General features: G+C 41.7%; 1 protein-coding gene across 1 annotated transcript in view; it reads right to left on the reverse strand.

The window, feature by feature from the left end:
• ARMH1 (armadillo like helical domain containing 1) overlaps nt 1-22,253 on the reverse strand; it is a 50,813-nt gene that overhangs the window by 22,784 nt on the left and 5,776 nt on the right. Inside the window, exon 5 of the mRNA XM_044672910.1 lies at nt 13,702-13,786. Within this exon, the coding sequence (XP_044528845.1) occupies nt 13,702-13,786 (85 nt within the window). The remainder of the gene's footprint in view (nt 1-13,701; nt 13,787-22,253) is intronic.

Genomic DNA, 22,253 nt, shown 5'->3' on the forward strand with positions numbered 1-22,253 from the left:
TCTTCCTTTCTTCCTTTCTTCCTTTCTTCCTTTCTTCCTTCCTTCCTTCCTTCCTTCCTTCCTTCCTTCCTTCCTTCCTTCCTTCCTTTCTTTCTTTCTTTCTTTCTTTCTTTCTTTCTTTCTTTCTTTGTTTCTTTCTTTCTTTTCTTTCTTTTCTTTCTTTCTTTCTTTTTTTCAACATTACACTTCAAGGCAGCTTTTGCACACTCTCCTCTTTCACCCTCATCAGGAGACTAGTCAAGGCTGAAATGGAGAAGCACTTTTATTTGCTTAAGAGGCCTTCGTGGTAGAACTGGAGGCAGTCAGAGGAGCCGGAGGTAGGGACGTGGAAGGGTACCAGGGCAGCCTACTGCCCTCCCTCGCAACCTGCAAATAGTCTTTTGTTTGACCTGTATTTGGAGGGTGGAAGCTGCTGGTACTGTGATTACCTTTCTCTTTGGAGGACCAGGGAAAATGCCTTTAAAAAAAATGCTATAGGGCAGCCGAGTAGCTCAGTGGATTGATAGCCAGGCCTAGAGATGGGAGGTCCTGGGTTCAAATGTGACCTCAGACACTTCCCAGCTGTGTGACCCTGGGCAAGTCACTTGACCCCCATTGCCTACCCTTACCGCTCTTCTGCCTTGGAACCAATATACAGTAATGACTCCAACATGGAAGGTAAGGGTTTAAAAAAAAAAAAAGCTATTGCACCCATAGATTTACAGGTGTTTGGCTTCTTTGGTTTCCTTTAAGTCCTAAATAAAATCTCACCTCCTACAGGAAGCCTTCTCCAACTCCTCTCAATTCCAGTGCCATTTCTGTTAATTATTCCTATTTATCCTGTAGATAATTTGTTTGTAGGCTGTCAGCTTCTTGAGGGCTGGGACTGTCTTTTGCCTCTTTTTGTAAGCCCAGTCTTTAGCAGGATGCCAGGCACATAGTAGGAGCTTAATAAATATTGATTGATTGATTGATTGACTGGTGGAGAGGCATAGCTCTGGCCCAATATCTTTTTTTGGAGATAGGCTAGGGGAAGATCAAGCTCTAGGTCTGTCACAGACCTGCTGCTCCCCTTAAAGGCAGAAATCATAGTCTTCCCCCAGGGAGGGCTGGGCTGGATCCCAGATCAGACACATCCATGCCACTCTGGAGTTGGGCCATCTTTCAAACATCTGATTCACCTTTCAAAGCTGTCCACTTGTCTGTTCTTTCTGGCCTTCCTTTTGTTCTCTTTTGGTTATTAAAAAAAAATAAAAGGCTTTTCAATGACTTTCTCTGTCTGTCTGTCTCTGTCTCATCCTGTCTCTCTTCCCCTTTTTCTTTCTCTCCCCCATATTTCTATCTCACCTCTCTTATCCCACTCCCAAGTTGGAAAAAGGAGAAAAACAAAACCGTGATAACAGATACGCATAGTCAGGTAAAACAAATCCTCACATTGACTGGCTATGCCCCAAAACGTATGTCTCATCTTGCATTTCTTAAAAACCCTTACATCCTATGTTAGAATCAATATTGAGTATTGGTTCCAAGGCAGAAGAGCAGTCAGGGCTGGGCAATTGGGGTTAAGTGACTTGCCCAGGGTCACCCAGCTGGGAAGTAGCTGAGACCAAATTTGAATCCAGGACCCTCCTATCTCCCGGCTTGGTGCTCTATTCACTGAGTCACCTCATACTGTGTGTAAATAGAATTAGCTCTAGCCCATTCATAGTCAAAACCCTACTAAACCTAGGCATAGAAATGATGTAATTCCTCACCTTCCTTAGTGGGGAGGGGAGACAAGTTACCCACACGTGACAATAAGTAACAAATCAAGAACAAGGGATGGCCCTTTGGGCAGTCCAAATCAATGTAGAGGCTGCCATTTGTCCGCTTGAATTAGAGGTGGACCCCCAGGAAGTGAGGAGAGACACCATCTCTTCAAGTATATTGGTTACTTCCTGTGGAGGCAGTTCCCACTCTGTATTGTCACGTGGGTAAGTTAGGCTGACTTCCTTGGCCTATCCGCTTCCAAACTCTGCCTATCTGGTTGCTGGGCCTTGAGGCTTGTAACCTCATTTATTTAGCCTTTTAACCTTCTCTCTAGTCCAGGCATTCGCAGGCCTGGACTAGCCTCTCCCTTTCTCTTTATTCCTATACTCTTACCTTCCTAGTTGTAAATAAACTAGCTTTAACCCGATGCTGACTTAGGTCTGATTTAATTACGGAATCAATCTGAACTGATGATTCCTGGCAGCCACGTTTTAAATATATATCTATAAAATACCCTAATTTCCCTCTTACAACTGCATTTTGAATCTGTCACCTCAGAAATATTGATTACTCATGAGAAGAATGTCTAAATAATGTCTAAAATGACAATTCTACTGAAATGATTTTATTTAGTCAGTTCCATACCAATCAAACTACCAAAAGAGTACTTGTAGAGATAGAAAAATAATAGCAAAGTTCATAATAGAGGTACAAAAGGTCAAGAATCAAAAGGGAAATAATGAAAAAGAGATGAGAAGAAAGAAGGCCAAGCAGTGCCAGATCTCACAGTATACTATAAAGCAATATTCATAAAAACTGTTTAGAACTGGCTAAAAAAAAAAAGGCCGATTAGCAGATTAAATTAGGCAGACAACATAGACATACACGGTGGCATAGTATTCAATAAACCCAGGGACCCCAACTACTGGGGTAGTTTTAAAAAAACATTCATTTTTATATTTAAATTTTAATCTATTTTTAGGAATTTGTTATTTGACAAAAATTGCTGGGAACAGGAAAGAAGTCTGGGAGAAATGAAATAGATAAAGACCAGCATTTTACCATGAAAAGCTCTGAATGGATATATGACTTAGAGAGAAATGGGAAGTAAGTGGTGTAGTAGATGGAATGCCAAGCTTGGAATCAGGAAGATTTGAGTTCAAATACAATCTTAGATACTTACTAGCTGGGTAAATGGCTTAACCCTCAGTTTCCTCATCTTTAAAATGAGCTGGAGAAGAAAATGGCAAGTCACTCCAGTATCTTTGCTAAGAAAACCCCAAATGGGGTCACGAAGTGTTAGACACGACTGAATAACAAAATTAAGGGTTACATCATTAATAAATTGGAGAAGCCAGGGAGCAAACATCTTTGATTATGGTTGGAGGCCATGACAAATTGGAGAAAAAATGGAGAAGGAGAAAGAATGGATTAGGAATGATAACATGGATAGTCGTTATATAAAATTAAAAAAGTTTTTGCACAAACAAAATCAATGCAGTTAAAATTAGAACTATTGTTAACTGAGAAAGAAAAATCTTTGCAGCAAGTTTCCCTGATAAAGGTTTCATGTCTATGACATATAAATAATCGATTCAAATGTATAATAAGAGTCATTCCCCAGCAGAAACATGGTCAAAGTATATGAACCAGCAATTCTCAAAGGAAGAAATTTAAATTCTTAATTGCCAGATTAAAAAATGTTCCAAATCATTTGTAATTAAGAAAAAAGAATTAGAGAAATTAAAGCAACTTTTATTTTTAACTTCACACTAAGCAGAATGGCAAAAATGACAGGCATTGGAGGGAAATATCCACATGGTGAAGCTCTGAAGTGGTCCAGCCATTCTAGAAAACAATTTTGAACTATTCTCCAAATCTGCCAAACTGTAAAAATCCTTTGACCCAGCAGGCTACTACTAGGCTTGGAGCCCCAAAGAGATCAAAGAAAAAGGAAAAAGATCCATATGTACAATAGAAGTTCTTTTTTTTTTTGTTTGTTATAGCAAAGAAATTAAGGGGGAGCCAATCGACTAGGAGATGGCTATACAAATTATAGTATATGAATGAAATGGAATATTGTTATGCTGATAAAAAATAATGAAAGGGTTGGTTTAAGAAAAACCTGGGGAGACATGTATGAACTGATGCAGAACTGGGAAAGCAATCTGTATAGTAACAATATTGTAAAGAAAAGTGACTTTGAAAGACTCAAGAACTCTGATGAATAGAATGACCATTCACTGCCTGATGGACCCAAAGTGCTAAATGACAGACACATTTTTGAATGTGGTCAGATTTGGGAATTTATTTTGCTTGACATGTTTGGTTCAAGAATGTCTTTTTCCTTCTTTTTTCAGTTAGGGGATGTATGGAAAAGGTAATATACCTTTTTTTTTTTTTTTAAACCCTTACCTTCCATCTTGGAATCAGCACTGTGTAATGGTTCCAAGGCAGAAGAGTGGTAAGAGTAGGCAATGGGGGTCAAGTGACTTGCCCAGGGTCACACAGCTGGGAAGTGTCTGAGGCCAGATTTAAACCTAGGACCTCTCGTCTCTAGGCCTGGCTCTCAATCCACTGAGCTATCCAGCTGCCCTCAAGAGGTAATATAATGATAAAATTGCCAAGAAAAGGAAAAGAAGAAATGAGGGCCATTGAAGCATTATTATTTTTAAAATTACATGGATGAGAAGAAAATGAAATCCAGAGGGAAATATGAATGAGCAGGACAGGTTTGAAAGTTACATGCTATGAAGGGGCAGCTAGGTGGCACAGTAGATAGAGAGTCAAGCTTGGAATTGGGGGGGGCCTGGTTTCAAATTTGGCTTTAGACACTTCCTAGCTTTGTGACCTTAAGCAAGTCACTTAACCCTAATTGCCTAGCCCTTGTCCTTCTGTCTTAGAATTAATATTAAGACGGTAAGAGTTTAAAAAAAAAAAAGAAAGTTTCATGTTGTGGCTAATATGGAAGTATGTTTTGCATGATTTCTCATGTATAATTGATATCATATCACTTTTCTTCTCAATGGGCAGGGGAAGAGCTGGAGGGAAGAGAATTTGGAACTAAAAAATTTTTTTAAACATGTTAAAAATAAATTAATAAATTAAAAACAAGCAAAATAAAATAAGCAAAAAAAGTTACATGTTGACGTCATTATAGGGAAAAGGAAAAGTCTGCTTAAATGAGCCTTGGTTTATTGAGCAATTCATTTTTCCCCCTCAAAATATAAATGGAAACGTGCGTTTTATGTGATGTTTGTTAAGTTCAGAATTTAAAAAACCCCTAATGTTAGGAGGAAAGAGGCAGTGAGTGATTCTGACTCCTGTGGGAGGTTGGAGGATGATGCAGGGAAGGAAGGACAACTGATGAATGGGGATTCCTCCTGGCCAGGGCTCTGTCCTCCCAGGAATGCGGATGTGAATTCCTGGGCTCTCAGGTGAGAGGATGAGTCATGGTGGTTGGCTGTACTCTGATGACAGGAAGTGAGACGTTGATTTGTCCATCTCCTATGGAGGTTGGTTGTCTTCCTGACAGGGCAGCTCACCAGACTTGCCAGATCAGAACCCCGTGACCCACTTGTGGGGGTCCGCGTGGGCACAAATGAGTCCAACAAGCACTGATGGGCCTTCTGAGGTCTAGGGCAATGAATGGAAGCTCCTAGGAGGCACCGGGGAGATTTCCATCAGGGCCGCCCACTTTAGGCAAAGGATGCTGAAGCAAAAGGCTTCACATTTAATTCACTAATTGGATTGGGATTGGGATTCCTAGAGCACAGTTTAAAAGCCAGGCTGGGACAGAAGTGCACCTAACAAGGGCTGGCTTAATGTCAGGGAAAACTTCCAAGAATTAGAGCCATTGCAAAGCTGCCTTGGGTGGTAATGGGGACCCTTTAACAACTGGCAGTCTTCCAACAAGGCTGGGTGGCTCTTGACGGGGATATTCTAGTTCAGTAAGAGTCGGACTAGATCTGAGATCCCTGAAAGCTCTGAAAATCAGTGGTTTTATGGACAAGTCAGGGGGTTAGAATGGGGTTTTGCTCATGCCCAGATCACCTCGGACAGATAATTTGGGAGACCCCAGGCCCCTGCTTCTGGAAGAAGACATTCTTTGCCTGCAAAGTGGATGACTGAAGAGTCAGAAATGGCTCTTTCACTAAAACTACCAGACTCTCCCTTCCTCTCCCCTCTGCTCTCCTCTCCTGTCTTTTGTCTCAAAACCCTCAAAGGCCTTGGAAAGTGGTGAGTGGACAGATATGAACAAGACCTTCAAAGACTTGGCTTCATCCGTGCACCAGTGCAGACCTACAAAGGCTCAAGCAAGTGCTGGTCTGGAGGACTTTGGAACAGCCCTGGACCAAGGCAGGGATGGACACCAGAAACCATGTGTGTTGACCGGCCAGCCCTGAAACAACAGTGAGGCCCACGATGGGCACCACAAGCGGGAATGAGCTTTGAAGTGGGCTGTCGCCAAAATGGCCAATGACCAGCTATACAGAGCAAGGGTGTGTGTCCAACTGGCAGCCATCCATGGGGCCATCTTCAGGGATGGTGGCAGCACCAGGCCATTAGGAATGGAATGTTTCCTAACCAGCCAGGGAAGATGAGCTCATGTGGATGTGCTCACTGTCCTCGTGATGCCCAGAGAGAGAGAGAGGACGTCCCTTTTGCAGTGTCTGGGGAGGGAGACCGCCAGCAGAAATGAGGACTCCCCGCAATGGCACGACGATAGGAGACATGAATCGCCTTTCATTGAACCTTCTTTGCCCCGGTTGTTTAGAGAGGACTGGCAGAGAATAGATGAGGAACTCCAAGATGGGATAAAGCCAAGATGCTTAGCAGAGTGCCTGGCACATAGTAGGAGTTTAATAAATGCTCACTGATTGATTGATTTCCAGATACCGGGGATGGATGGGTGCGAGTAAGGTGGTCCTTCTTAGCTCAACTCCCACTTACAATAACAGGGAGAGTCCCCCACAGGAAGACCCTATCCCCACCGATGAGTTTCAAGGGCACTTCTGAGGGGTTGAAGATATCTCCTTAATACTGTGAGCTCAGCCCTCACACCGCCTGCCAGTTACATATAGTATCTCCGATATATCATTACCTGACCTAGTGATCAGCACCCAGTACGGGTATCCTTTATATATCACAGCTTTTCCGGAACATTGTGGTTTCGATAGATCACAGATCAGCATAAGTGATTAAATGGGAATTTTTCAGGAGTTTTATGAAGCCAAAGATGACAAATGAAGGCCAGCGGATGACAAAGAAAAAGTTTAGAAACTCAGAAATGCATACTTAGCCCCAAATTTACAATAAGGTGCTGTAAACATATCCTAAAGGAAAAAGAAAACAAATTCAAACTTCTTTCCTGGTACAAAGGGAGGGCCAAAAAATGTATGAAGATTTTCCAGATCATGGGAGCCCCAAGCCTCTAACCCCCATGATGTGGAAGGGAGGACTATATAATTTAACCAATAAACATCAAGATTTAACAAAAGGGATATTTACTGAGAAGATATAGCAAGAACAGAAGGGGGGCAGCTAGGTGGCTCAGTGGGTTGAGAACTAGGCTTAGAGACGGGAGGTTCTGGTTCAGTGTGACCTCAGGCATGTCCTAGCTGTGTGACCCTGGGCAAGTCACTTAACTCCCATTGCCTAGCTCTTACTGCTCTTCTGCCTTGGAACCAATACCCAATATTGAGGTTAAGGTTTTTTTTTTAAAAAAGCACAGAAGTAGAAACATTCCTCCACCTCTCTTCCAACCAGGAAGGCACACTTTCCCCTTTCACTGGTTCTCCTGAAATGTGGGCACTTAGAGAAGTTGCTACAAAGCATTTGTTGTCACAAAATTCACTTCTGTCTATGGCCTGGTCAATGGGCAAAGTTGCTCTCTTCCTTGTAGGCCTGCCATCTTGGCTGCAGAGCCAGTCCACTACAGAGCTAGATCCTGGTCATCTTTTGTATTGTGCTGCCAGACCAATATCAACTGCCTGTAGACTGGCTAATTCCTGTGACGTTTGGCAACTCATAAGATCCCAATTGTCTCTAATATTCCTTTATCCAGAAGGAGACAGTCACAAAGTTGACAAAGAGAGGAGTCATGGGTTCATTCAGATATCCCCCTGGTTGCGGGGGGGTGGGGGGGCAGGGTCTCTTTCTCCCCACCTAGAGGCTTACAGCATCCCTCCATCACCACCAGGAGAGGGAGGTCAGTTTAGCTAGTTGGTGCCTTTGGGTCAGCATGTCACAGAATATTTGTGTGGGCTCTGAAGTGAGGGCAGAACCCTTCCATTATATGTTATCACACTCTTCTCAAAGCAGAGCATGGTGTTCATGCTCTGAAGGTTGGGGCTCCCAATTGCCAGTCCCCTGGGACATAGGAACAGATTTCACTGCTCATGACATGTGAGTACAGTTGGTGCCGCACGGCTGAAGGACACAAGCACGAGGGAACATTTGGCACTTGTCTACGATGACTTCCTAATAGGCCAAAGGCTATATTTTGAGAGACGGGCCACCTCACCAGATGTTTACAACCACCCCCAGCCGGGAGCCAAAGATCTTCCCTGGCAGCTGACGTGTTGTTGGACAAGCATTTCTCCATGTTTGTTTGGCCTTCCTGCCAGGATCCATTTGGACTAAGGCAGAGTCCTTGGAAGTGCCCTGCTCAAGGTGATCCCAGCTTTAGCTATTGTTAAGCAGTGTAGACATACACCTAACCATCTTCAAGGTGACCCACAGTCTGAGGATTCCAACTCTACACAGGAAAAAAGTCAGGGACACGGAGCCCGGCCAAAGATTTCAGTGCAGTCCACAGGTGGTATTCCTACATTCCTCCCTGGAATGATGTCACAGGCTTGCCACTAGACTATTAAATATTTGGGTCCAAGCTGTAACTCCCTAATAATCTGTTTTGGGGTCTCTGGTGGTGGAGAGGCTTCTCATAACAATGGCATGGCTGGGGTCAGGGAGAGAGGGAGCCTGAAGGAAGATAGTCACCCGGCTCTGACTTCATTTTAGAAGAATTGACTCTGACACAAAAGAATGATGGCACGATGCCCAAACTTCCCATTGAGACCTTCATTAAGGAGACAGAGATTTGCTGAGAAATCATACTTCTTAAGAAACAAATGTGGAATTCTACCAAACATTTAAGGAACAATGAACTCCAATACTACTTAAACTATTTTTAAAAGTAGGTAAAGGACATTCCCCAATTGACAAATGGTCAAGGGATATGAATAGGCAGTTTTCAGATAAAGAAATCAAAACTATCAATAATCATATGGAAGAAGTTCTAAATCCCTCTTGATTAAAGGAATGTAAATCAAAACAACTCTGAGGTACCACCTTACACCCAGCAGATTAGCCAATATGACAGTAAAGGAAAATAATAAATGTTAGAGGGGATGTGGCAAAATTGGGATACTAATGCATTGCTGGTGGAGTTGTGAACTGATCCATTCTGGAAGGCAATTTGGAATTATGTCCAAAGAGCTTTAAAAGAATGCATGCCTTTTGACCTAGCAATGCCACTACTGGGGCTGTATCTCAAAGAGATAAAGAAAAATGGGGATGGAGCTGTTTACACAAAAATATTTAAATTGGAAACTGAAGGAATATCCCTCAATTGGGGAATGGCTGAACAATTTGTGGCATATGATGGTGATGGAATCCTACTGTGCTGTAAGGAATGATAAACTGGAGGATTTCAGAAAGAGCTGGAAAGACCTACATGAACCAATGCAGAGTGAAATAAGCAGAACCAGGAGTACATTGTACACAAGTAATGAAACATTGTGGGACAATCAAACATCATAGACTTTGTTACTAATAGCAATGCAATGTTCTAGGACAATTCTGAGGACTTATGAAAAAGAATGTTATCCACCTCCAGAGAAAGAACTGTTGGAGTCAAAATGCAGATGGAAGCATATGATTTATCACTTGTTTATGTGGTTGTAAGATTTGGGGTTTTGGTTTTAAAATATAACTCTATTAAAAATGAATAATATGGAAATAGGTTTTGAGTGACAATACATTTATAACTCAGTAGAATTGCTTGTCGACTTTGGGAGGGGGAGGGAAGAAGGGAGGGAGAGAACATGAATCATGGAACCATGGAAAACTTATGTGTAAATTTGTTACTAGAACAAAATAAAGGAAAAAAAGGTAAAAGTAGGAGGAGTCCTACCAAATTCCTTTATGACATAAATATGTCTTTGATACCTAAAGCAGGGGAAGCAAAAAGAGGGAAAGAAAACTATAGAACAACTCTGGAGGTGCCACTTTATACCTATTAGATTGGCTAACAGAGCAGAAAAAGAAAAGGACATGCTGGAGGGGATGTGAAAAAACAGGGACACTACTACACTGTTGGAGTTGTGAACTGGTCTAACCATTCTGTAGAACAATTTGGAACAGTGCTCAATGGGCTATAAAACTAGGCAGATACCCTTTGATCCAGCAGTATCACTGCTAGATCTATATCCAAAGAGATCAAAGAAAAGCTAAAAGCTAAAAGGACCTATATGTAAAAAAAAAGTGTTAATAACAACACTTTTTGTGGTGGTAAAGAACTGGAAATTGAAGGGCTGCCCATCCATTGGGGAATGACTCAACAAGTTGTGGTATATGATTATGAGGAATAGTATTATGCTATAAGAAATGGGATGAAAAACCTGAGAAGACTTATATGAAGTGATACAAAGTGAAGTGAGCAGAACCAGAACATTGCACATAATAACAACAATTATGTAACAATAATCAACTATGAGTGATTTAGCTACTCTGATTAATATAATGTCCTTGAGGAAGGCAGGCAGGCTAGAAGGCATGATTAAAGGGATGGTTAGTAAACATCTAGAAAAGGAAGCAGTGATTGCATGAGATTCTCCATTCCCTTCTTTGAGGAGGTTACTAGAGTGGAGGTAGTACATGGTACACGGATGTGCTGTAGAAAAAGGTTACAAAGATGCTTTGATCAAGTGTCTTATGTTATTCTTGTGGACAAGAGGGAGAGATGTGGATTAGTCAATAGTACAACTAGATGAATTCAGACCTGGGTGAACAGCTGAACCCAAAGAGTTGTTAATGGTCCCATGCCAACTTGGCAGGAGGTCTCCAGGGGGCATGCCCAGGGATCTGTGCATGGTGTAGGTTAATCTTTTCTTATCTTGGACTTGGATAAGGGCAGAGCTAGATAATAGCTCATCACACTACATTACAGAGTATACCAAGCAGGGAAGGATAGATCTAAAACACTGGTTGATAATATCAGGCGCCCAAAAGGTCCAAGCTGGGCTGAATCTAAGGAGATGAATCATAATAGAGATAAATGTGAAGTTTTATCTGTGCGTTATGCAGGAGAGCTCTCTTCAAGTGTTTGGGAAGCTATATATGTAGAAATACATAACACTTAGATTTCTACATGAAATATATGTAGAAATAATAACAATGACTCGCACATCTTATAGCTCATTATAGAGGATCAAATGAGATAATATTTGTGCCTGGCACATAGTGAGTACTTAATATAAGCTTATTCCCACAATTCCCATTTAGGAAGCCTTTTCTAATCCCTCTAGTTTCCCCTCCCCCTCCCCAAACCCTTACCTTCTATCTTAGAATTAATACTGTGTATTGGTTTCAAGGCAGAAGAGGGATAAAGTCTAGGCAATGGTATTAAGTGACTTGCCCAGAGTCACACAGCTAGGAAGTGTCTGAGGACAGATTTGAACTCAGGACTTCTCATCTCTAGGTCTGGTGTTCTATCCACTGAGCCACCTAGCTGCCCCAGATCCCTCTAGTTTTAAGGGCCCTCTCCCTCCCCCTAAAATTTATTGGACAGATTACGTCCTGTTTCCTTGGGCTAGCCCTCCCCTGCCTCTGGTAGAATGTAAGAGGAAGGCAGGGATTATGTAAAGTCTATTACACAGATTTCAAAGTTTCCGTGAAGCATTTACTGACATTATTATTTCACCTGAGTCTCATACCATCCTGTGAGATCAGTACTACAGGCAATTCTACCTTTATTTTACAGATGAGGAAACTGAGACTCAGCGAGATGAGTCTTGTCCATAATCCCATGGTCAATGCCAGAGGTAGAGTGTGATCCCAGGCTTTATTTTTTAAGTGCTTGCTATGTGCAAAGCAGAAAAACAAAAAATGGTCTGTGCCCTCGGATTCCATTCCATTAGGGCTGGCGTGGGATGGGGTGGGGAATTAGCCCAAAGAAACAGAACGGAGGCTGTCTAATAGCTTCCAGATAGAAGGCAAAATCTCTTAAAATCAGAAGGAATCAGAAAAGACTCCCTGTAGGATGGGACACACGAACTGAGCCTCAAACGAATGAAGGGATTCTCTGAGGGGCAGGTGGCATTCCAGCCCTGTGCAAAGGGAGTAGGGAAAAGATGTGCCCGGCATACAGGAGCAGGGATACTGTGAGATAAGCCTGGACCCACATGATGGAGGTAAAGGGCCAGGAGAAGGGCACTGGGCATCAGCCTGGAGGCATTAGGCCACTGCTGAAGGTTTTTCTGCAACAATATTCAGTCTTCTTCTTTAGGAAAGCTATTTTGGAGGCGATTCTGTGCAGTGGGAAGAGGCTGGAGGCTGAGAGCCCAAAGATGAGGCGGCCTAGAGGTGACGGGGCCCGAGCTCGAGGGGTGGCTCTGGGAGTGGAGGGAAGGGACGCTGGTTTGAGAGATGCTGAAGAAAAGGTCTGGCGAATGGTTGGGTATTTGGAGTGAGAAAGAGTGAGAAGCTGATGGTGCCACTGGAGCTGGGAAAGGTGGTCATGCTTGCAACTGAAATGAGGAAATGTGGAGGGAGGCAGGTTTAGAGAGAAAGAGAATTTTGGGACATTCAAGGGGGAAGAGTGAAGCCCCAAGGAGGGAATTTGCAGAGGCAGAGGGCAGGCTTGATGGAAGGTTGCCTCCAGGCTATTTCTTGGCTTGGCCCAGGCCTTCCCTGGCATTCACTCCATCTCTTAATTTTATATCTTAATCCTTGACATCCAATTAGCCCCCAAGTCCTATCGATTCTTACTTCACAGTATTTCTCCATTATTCACCCTCTGCTCAAGAATTTTCAATGACTCTCTATTACCTACAGGATAAAATAAAATCTCCTTAGCATGGCAGTCAGAGCCCTTTGCAACCTGGCCTCAACTTACTTTTATAGCTATATCCCCTATACAACCCCAACCTGACTTCTCCCCTCTGATTCAATTTGGGGGCTGGCCAGTCCTGAATCAGTATCCTATCTGATATTAAAAAAAAAATAGATTTCTATTGTATCTTCTTTGATTTTTTTTCAATTACCAAGTATTTCTTCTTCCCTCTCCCTCTCCCCACTGAAAAAAAGAAAGGAAAAAAAAATAAACCCTTGTTATCAGATAAGCAGTCAGGCAAAACAAATTCCCATGTTGTCTACGTCCAAAAATTTAGTATACTTTCTCACCTCCTTGCCTTTGCTCATGCTGTTCCTTTGACACGAAATACCCTCCTTTGCCTATTGAAATTTTACTCCTCTTTTAAGAGCTAGCTTAAATCCCACCCACTCTGTGAAGCCTTCCCTGATTTCCAGACTGGACTTGCTTACCTCCTTCTGGCCTTTTGAGCCCTGCCCAGTGTCTCGCTGGTCTTGAACATCAACCTAGGCTCTCCTTGAGAACAGGGGACTTGTTTCATGCTGGGGAGGGTTACATTTGGATGACTTGTGGGTGTGCACTGCGGAGCTCCACTTTTAAACATGGGGTAGGAAGCCTGAGCTTGTCTAGTCCTGGGGGGGCCTTTCCTGCCTGGAAGGGATCCGTCCCCAGAGCTCATCCAGAGCCTCTCCCTCAGCCCCTTTCTGGGTCTCTCTTATCTGTCTCACCAGACTGGAAGAAGGTTCTCACCCGTCTGTCTTCAGGGACCCCAACCAGATTTCAAGAGGACCCAAGTGGGTGGGCACATGCCCTCCTACCTTCATATTGGACCTCCAGGTGCATGGTGCGCAGCGACCCCATGAGAAACTCCACTATAGTAGGGTGCACCGCCCCCACGATGGACTGAGGGGACAGAGAATAAAGCAAAAGGGAAACCCTTTAGACCCAGGCACCTTGAAAAGAAGCTTTTAGGCAGGGGCTGACAGTGTAGACAGCCACGGCCCCAAGGGGGGAGGGCAGGGGGAAGGAAGCCTTCAGCATCCCCCCTCCTCCCAAAGCTGGAACAGTATCCATCCTGCCTGCCCCCTTCTTCCAGAAAGAACCGGAGAAACGCCGAGGCACAGAGCCTCAACCTCAGAAGACTGGAGGCCACCAGTGCCACCCCTAGCCAGAGCAAGAACACTTTCCGTAGCATCCCCAGTAGTGGCAGCAGCGGTGAGGTGTCCAGCCTGGGCCTCCCTGGTGTGTTATTGGAAATTTTGGGATCCTTGAATTACATTTTCCATGAGCCCACTGGCTTCCTGTCATTATGTGATGACGTAGACAGTTTTGTGATGGCGTAGACAGGAGGATAAAACTGAGAGGCTGGACTTGCACTTCCTCTTTGCTCTCTTGGTGTCCAATCCACCATGGGGAGAGGAGGTAACAGCACTTTTTGTTGTTTTTTTTTGTTTTTTTTAAACCCTTAACTTCTGTGTATTGTCTCCTTGGTAGAAGAGTGGTAAAGGTAGGCAATGGGGATCAAGTGACTTACCCAGGGTCACACAGCTGGGAAGTGGCTGAGGCGGATTTGAACCCAGGACCTCCCGTCTCTAGGCCTGGCTCTCCGTCATTGAGCTACCCAGCTGCCCCCAACAGCACGTTTTTTAAATTGACTAGCTAGCATGGCATGTGGCTTCATTTTCTAATGGCTACTAATAAGTCTATAAAACCCATAATATTCTTAAAGTTATCCTTTTTATAGATTAATTTTATTGTTTATATTAATGGCGACCGGAAGTTTTAAACAAAGAACTCTCAATTTTTTAAGCTAGCCTAAATAAATTTAGTTAAAGCTATGCTGCTGCTGATAGCTCCAGCCGCCTATTTCTGCTGCTTCTATTCCTGATCTTCCTGATCCTTCACCTGCCGCTGCCTGCCTAACTTCTCACTGGAACCGGAGCTCCTTTGCTGCTGTTCCCTATCCCAGAAGGTGCCAGGAGATCCTGGTCCTTCCTGTTGCTACTACTTGGAGCCCAAATCCTGAGGCTTGGGAAGTATAACTCCCCTTCTTCTTTTTTTTTTTTTAAACCCTTAACTTCTGTGTATTGGCTCCTAGGTGGAAGAGTGGTAAGGGTGGGCAATGGGGGTCAAGTGACTTGCCCAGGGTCACACAGCTGGGAAGTGTCTGAGGCTGGATTTGAACCTAGGACCTCCTGTCTCCAGGCTTGACTCTCAATCCACTGAGCTACCCAGCTGCCCCACTCCCCTTCTTTTTCATTGTACACAGCTGAGAGTTTCCACTGCCTGCCTTGGAAGCCTGGGTGTTTCCTCTTAGTCAATAATTAGTCTCCTAAAAGGGCTTTTACCTGAGGAGAGCTTTTAACTTTTTTTTTTTTTCAACCCTTACCTTCCATCTTGGAGTCAATACTGAGTATTGGCTCCAAGGCAGAAGAGTAGTAAGGGTAGGTGGCAAGGCTTTTTGGTGGGCGTCCATTAGCTTACACACCTTTTGAGCACCTACAAATTGATTTCATAACAATGCCAAAGGCTGGACAATATAAATTCTGTCTGGTCATAGTGGATCAACTAACCAGGTGGCCAGAAGCATTTCCTACTGCCCCAGCCACGTCAGCCTTTGTTGCCAAGGTGCTTTTAAAAGAAATTATTCCTCGTTTTGGTCTGCCTGCACGTATTGACTCGGACCGAGGGAGTCACTTTACTGATTCAGTTTTATCTGAAATATATTCATGCCTGGGGATAACTCCAAAATTCCATGTACCATATCACCCCCAGAGCTCAGGCCAAGTTGAACGGATGAACAGAGAACTTAAAACCATGATTGGCAAATTATGTACTGAGACACATCTAAAATGGCCTGAAATTCTCCCTCTAGCTCTATTTTATCTTAGAAGCAGACCTAGGGGAGATCTACACATCTCACCATATGAGATGCTTTTTGGACATCCTCCTATACAGGCTAAACCTTTTTCTCCTGCATATACATCACTATTAGGAGGAGATACTTCTATTGCTTCCTATATACAGGAATTGCAACACAGACTGCGTGAACTCCATGAATCTGGAACTGCAGTACAAGCAGGACCAATAGACTTTTCACTTCACGACCTGAATCCAGGAGACAAAGTGTATATAAAGAACTTCCAGCGCACGGGGGCAACCCAGCCTTCGTGGGATGGCCCGTTTGAAATTTTAATAACCACCCCAACAGCTATAAAGATCGGAGAAAAGGACTCTTGGATTCATTGTTCACATGTAAAGAGGGCATCTTCTATTAAACCTGATTGACTGTTTCCTGTTACCTGCATTGGATATAACAGTTCATAGACTCATGGATGCTAATTGGAATCATCGGTTTGTCTTGATTCTTTCCCTGATTTTATTTTTTTTTAATTTTCTTATTGATTTTCCTAATATCTTTTAATAGAATAATTGATATTTTTTTGTCTTTTTTCTCATTTCTTGTACTTGAGTACATATAATCACTTAATTTTTTTTTCATTATTTTTTGCAATGCTATAATTTAGACTCCAAGAACTTGCCATATATTGTTAAATATTATGGGACTGTGATTAATGCTTCTGTCTAATTCCAGGAGAAGGGAACACATGAGCCATTAATGGTGCTAAGGAAAGCACAAGGTCATGAAGACCGACCGACAAATCCAATGGGATTTCTGAGAACATCTGCACAGTGCCAAGGAGCACAAGGTTAAAGAGATCATACATATACAGGTGGGATTGAGGTACTCCCACGCCAACACTGAGGACTTGAACTCAGTGTAAGAATCAAAGCTGCAACGCTTAACATATGTTAAGACGTAGGACTCTCCGAACTACACTGCCAGTCAGGTACCGCAGGTTGGCTATTATCTGGCTCAGATAAAAGGAACTTGAATGATAGAAAAGGAACTTTTAAAAGAGTCTAGAGGGTGGATTTTAAGCCTTCTCAGACTCCACTGTTTTTTGAAAGTCTCTGTATTCTATTGTACTTTGCTGATTATTTGTTTTACCAATTAATTTTGTTGTTTTAAGGTCATATGTTAATCTGATCAATATCTTTCTGTTACACTGAATCATTTTAAGTTACTGTGTTTTTGGCTATTACATAAATTCTGTTCATGATTTTATTGGACCTCCTTAATAGTAAACAAGTCTATTCTGATTGGTAAAAAGGTTTTTGACTATACTGCTTGTAACTTGTCATTTGCTTATATTATTGTATTTGTTAATTTTTTTAAGGATTAAATTTCCTTTTTTTATGTTTATCTGTATTGAGCTAATTAATATCTGTTCTGTTATATGATACTTTATCTGTACTGTTTCACCATGATTTTACTGAACAATAATATCATTGTAAAAAGCCCATGAACATCTTATGCAAAAAAATTTTTTTTTAAGTTGTAAAAAGCCCATAAGTCTTATGTATCCTGGATTTGTCATCTCAACTATCAGGGTTACATGTTGCTTATACAAGTCTTTTCTTTAAAAACTTTGCCTTTGATAATTGTCACATATGATGATGGATGGACGCCATCAAAACTGGCTACAATTGTATACAACCTTGAAGAATATGATGATTTAAGAATTTAAATTGTAATTTTATAAGGGGTCTTTAAAATTGACTTTAGAGGGGGGCAGCTGGATGGCTCAGGGATTGAGAGCCAGGCCTAGAGACAGGAGGTTCTAGGTTTGAATCTGGCCTCAGACACTTCCTAGCTGTGTGACTCTGGGCAAGTCATTTAACCTCCATTGCCTAGCCCTGTAACAAATAAAATTAATATAGAAGGATATATATAAAAGATATTAGGGTTTAAAAATTTTTTTTTAAATTGATTTTAGGATACCCAGTAACTTCTGAATGGATGATAAGTTTATATATATATTATAAAGAATGTTGTATTAAAAAGGTAGAGAACCAAATAGAAGTTCCTACCCAAACTTCTATATATAACATAGGAAGCCAAAAAGAGCTCCTGCATGCTTTTAACTCTTTATTTTAATTTACTTTCCCACCAGAAGGATCTAAAATTCTTTTTTTTTTTTTAAACCCCTGCACTTCGGTGTATTGTCCCATAGGTGGAAGATAGGCAAGGGTGGGCAATGGGGGTCAAGTGACCCACCCAGGACCACACAGCTGGGAAGTGGCTGAGGCCGGCCTTGAACCCAGGACCTCTCGTCTCCAGGCCTGGCTCTCACTCCACTGAGCTACCCAGCTGCCCCAAGGATCTAAAATTCTTGGTGATATTTTAGACCCAAAAAGTTTTTTATCATCTTTTTTTTTTTCCCCTAGGTTCTACCCCACATTTGGATAGAGGCAGTAACAGATTTTGTTAAAAATATCTCAGCCAAGGTTGAATGATTTTCTATACCTGTAGAATTTGTGACAAGTATACATTTTAAAAATATTATACAAGTGGCAACATAGAAACTCATGTGAATCCTATAGGAGAGTGGGTTTGTTTGCTATTGTCTTTAAATGTGTTATTGTAATTTTGGGGAATTTTAGTATTTTATTTGAATGTGCATTATCTACTCTATTACTGTTTTGTTTTTATAAATCTGCTATTTTGTAAAAATCATTTGCACTCACACAGTAGTTCATGATAAAGTTTAAAAGGAAATGGATCTCATTTTTGGGTGAGAAATCTTTGTGTTCTACCACAGTGTGTCACTGATTCTAAGCTATTTATTTTTGATTTTTAAAACATTCCTTTATTATTTTTTTCCTTTTGTATGTGCAATACAGTATTTGAGTTTCTTTTCTCCCCTCATTTTTGTACTTGAACACATTATCAATATTAATCCTTTTTGATTTTACAGTGATATGATTTTAATATAAACATATATTTGCTATAATATTAATGCATACCCAAAAAGCCTTAGACTATGGTAACCTGTTATTTATTGATGAATGTTATGGGTCTGTGATTAATGATTGTGTCTGATTCCAGGAGGAGGGAACAAAAAGAGCCACTATACAGCCAGTCACAGTCAAAGAAGGAACTGTTGGACTCTGACTGCAGGTCAAAGTAGGCCATCTTCCACTTTATTTCCTTCATGAGTTTTTGTTCATGAGTATATGTGATGTGTCTTCTCTCATGGTATGAGGAATATGGAAATATGTATTGCATGACAGCACTGGAATAGCCTATGTCACACTATTTATCACCTGAGGAGGAGGAGATTGAGGGAAGGAGAGAATAGGAATTGAGAAATGCATAACAATTGTCAAAAATTGTTTCGACATATAATTGAAAAAAAGTTAAAAGATTTTTAAAAAGACTGTATTATAGAGGTGTTAATTGTTTAGCATAGTATTTGGAACATAGCAAGGGCTTGAATGAATACTTGTTGACTTGAATTGACTCTAAACCTGTTCTCATTAAGCTTTGGCTTCAGGATGCCAGTCAGTCTCTTAACATTCCTAGCCTCATCTTTCTCCTAGATAACCTTTGTGATAGGATCTCTATCTCCCAAGGACCCCTCTCCCCAACTTGGCCCCCCTGATCCATATAGACCTTTTTTCCTGAAAGGTTGTTCTTGCACTTTATGGTTCTGGGGCACCTCCTGGATGCTGCTTCCTGGTGGCCTCTGGCCATTCATGTAGTTGCCCAAGACAGAAGGCTTGTCCAAAGTCAGGGCTCTTTAGACTTGCCAGATGCCCAAAGAGTCACCATACCCTACCCACCAGACACATTTTCCTATGGAAACTGAGAGGGTGCATCTATTCAAGCTAGGCACTACAGTGTCCTGGTTGAATGATTCAATGAATGAAAAGACGTTTTGTACTTACTATAAGCATAGCACTATCCCCAGAGCTGGAGAAAATAGAAAAGTAGAAGACCTTGCAAGGAGTTCATATTCCAGTAGGGAAGACTATTTATATATGGAAGGTCTTAGCTGCAAGTCAGATAAAGAGATCCAGTGATCTTTAGGGTATAAATACAGAGCAGACTGTAACGTCTCTTTTTTTTAGTATCATTTCCATTGATAAAATCATATCATTTTCTGAAGTTGGACCATTTGACATTGCCAAGGACAATGGTGATGAGAACTTTGTTTTCTGGGTTTTAATAATTATAGTTGCCAAGGAGATAGGAGCTGCAGTATGTGCAGAAATGGTTATCATGCTGTGTCTTCCGAGGTTAATAGGTGTGAGGGTTGGCCTAGGACTCAAAGGCTTGGTGATACCCAATAAAGGCAGTGTAAATGTTATGTTGCATTGGAGAAGTTTGTTCAATAATCACTGAATCAATGCTGATTGGCTCTTTACACTCCTGAGATGTATTGAAACATTCTTTTGGCTCTTCTATTATTTTCTTATAAGTGTAGGCAATTTTTTGAGGAATTGAGCTCTGAATGCTTTGTGCAAAATACATAAACACATCATTGTATTTGTAGGGCCACTGGTTTTCTCATCTTTTAGAACAAAATAGATGTGATGCCTTCCATTAAGATGCAGCTGGGTGGGTAAATAGAGAGCCAGAACTAGAGAAAGCAGGTCCTAGGTTCAAATCTGATCTCAGATACTTTCTAGCTGTGTGACCCTGGGCAAATCACTTAACCCCAGTTGCCTAACCCTTACCACCCCTTCTTGGAATGGATATTTAGTAATGATTTTTTTTTAAACCCTTAACTTCTGTGTATTGGCTCCTTGGTGGAAGAGTGGTAAGGGTGGGCAATGGGGGTCAAGTGATTTGCCCAGGGTTACACAGCTGGGAAGTGTCTGAGGCTGGATTTGAACTTAGGACTTCCCGTCTCTAGGCCTGGCTCTCAATCCACTGAGCTACCCAGCTGCCCCTTTGGTAATGATTTTAAAATGGAAGGTCAGAGTTTAAAAAAAAAAAAAAAAAAAAAAGTGAGATCAGCCCTGTATCAGAGAGGAAGCTGGTATGCAGAGGGAATTTCATCCCCTCCCCCCCTCCTGGATTGCTCACCAGGTCCATCCCATTATCTACATGATAAACGGGTTTTGGTGGAGCCCACCTAGGTGTTTTGGGCTCACTACTTCTCAGAGCAAGGGGGAGGATGGACGGGGGATCCTGCAAGGCTGAGCTACACATGGTCAGCCAGAACTAGAGTGGAATTTCCTGTTGGCTAAGTGTGTTTGGGGAGAGGGAAAGAACATGAATCATGTAACCATGGGAAAATATTCTAAATAAAAAAAAATAAAGAGAGTATGACAGAATTAGAGTAAGGGAATTTAAATCTATGCTTATTGATCTTTTCTATTTCAAGTGATTATTAATAAACTTTATAGAAAATAAGAATGTGGAAGATATTAATTTTAAACTGGTAAAGTCTTTGGCTAGTAATTCATAAACCCTTAATAAATGCTTATTACTGACTAGTAATTCGTGTGCCCCTCTGAAGCACTCGAGTCAAGAATTAGAAATCTTATGTAGATCCATTGATTTCCAGTTTTACAGAGAAGGTGTAGAAGTTTCAGGCACCCACTTGACATGGCTTTTCTGAAATTCATTCCCATTAACAGTGGCAAGCTTCCCATTTGGTTGGCATTTCTGGTGTACACGTTGGGCTTCTTGTCATCATATTCCTCATCTCTTCCTTATTCAAGGGTCCTCTCTCTCTTCCAGTTTCTTTCTCTTTTCCAGACTTTATAGAATAGCTTCTGATGGGTGCTGAATTTTTTTTGTTCTTGAGGTTGTTCTGATTTCTTGTAGCATCTTCCTTTGGGGCTCTCATTTTCAACTGTGGCTTAAGACTGCCGAGGAGTCCTAATGTTCTCTATGTTCCACGTTCCAGTTTGCATATATATATATATATATATTTTTTTTTTTTAATAGAATTTTTTTATTTTTAGAAAAATTTTCCATGGTTACATGATTCATGTTTTTACTTTCCCCTTCACCCCCTCAAACTCCCCTCCCCCAACAGTCATATGCCATAGCATTTCCACTGGTTTTAACATGTGTCATCAATCAAGACTCATTTACATATTATTGATAGGTGCACTGGGGTGGTTGTTTTGGGTCTACATCCCCAATCATGTCCACCTCAACCCACAAATGGTTGCTTTTCTTCTGTGTTTCCTCTCCTGTAGTTCTTCCTCTGAATGTGGGTAGCGTCTTTACCACAAATCCCTCAGAATTGTCCTGGATCATTGCATTGCTGCTAGTCTAAGTCCATTACATTTGATTTTACCACAGTGTATTGGTCTCTGTGTACAATGTTCTTCTGGATCTGCTCCTCTTACTCTGCATCAATTCCTGGAGGTCATTCCAGTTCACATAGAATTCCTCCAGTTTATTATTCCTTTCAGCACAATAGTATTCCATCACCACAATTTGTTCAGCCATTCCCCAATTGAAGGGCAGACCCTCATTTTTCAGTTTTTTGCCATCGCA

This window comes from Gracilinanus agilis, chromosome 4, assembly GCF_016433145.1.
Source record: "Gracilinanus agilis isolate LMUSP501 chromosome 4, AgileGrace, whole genome shotgun sequence".
In the NCBI taxonomy this organism is placed as follows: Eukaryota; Metazoa; Chordata; class Mammalia; order Didelphimorphia; family Didelphidae; genus Gracilinanus; species Gracilinanus agilis.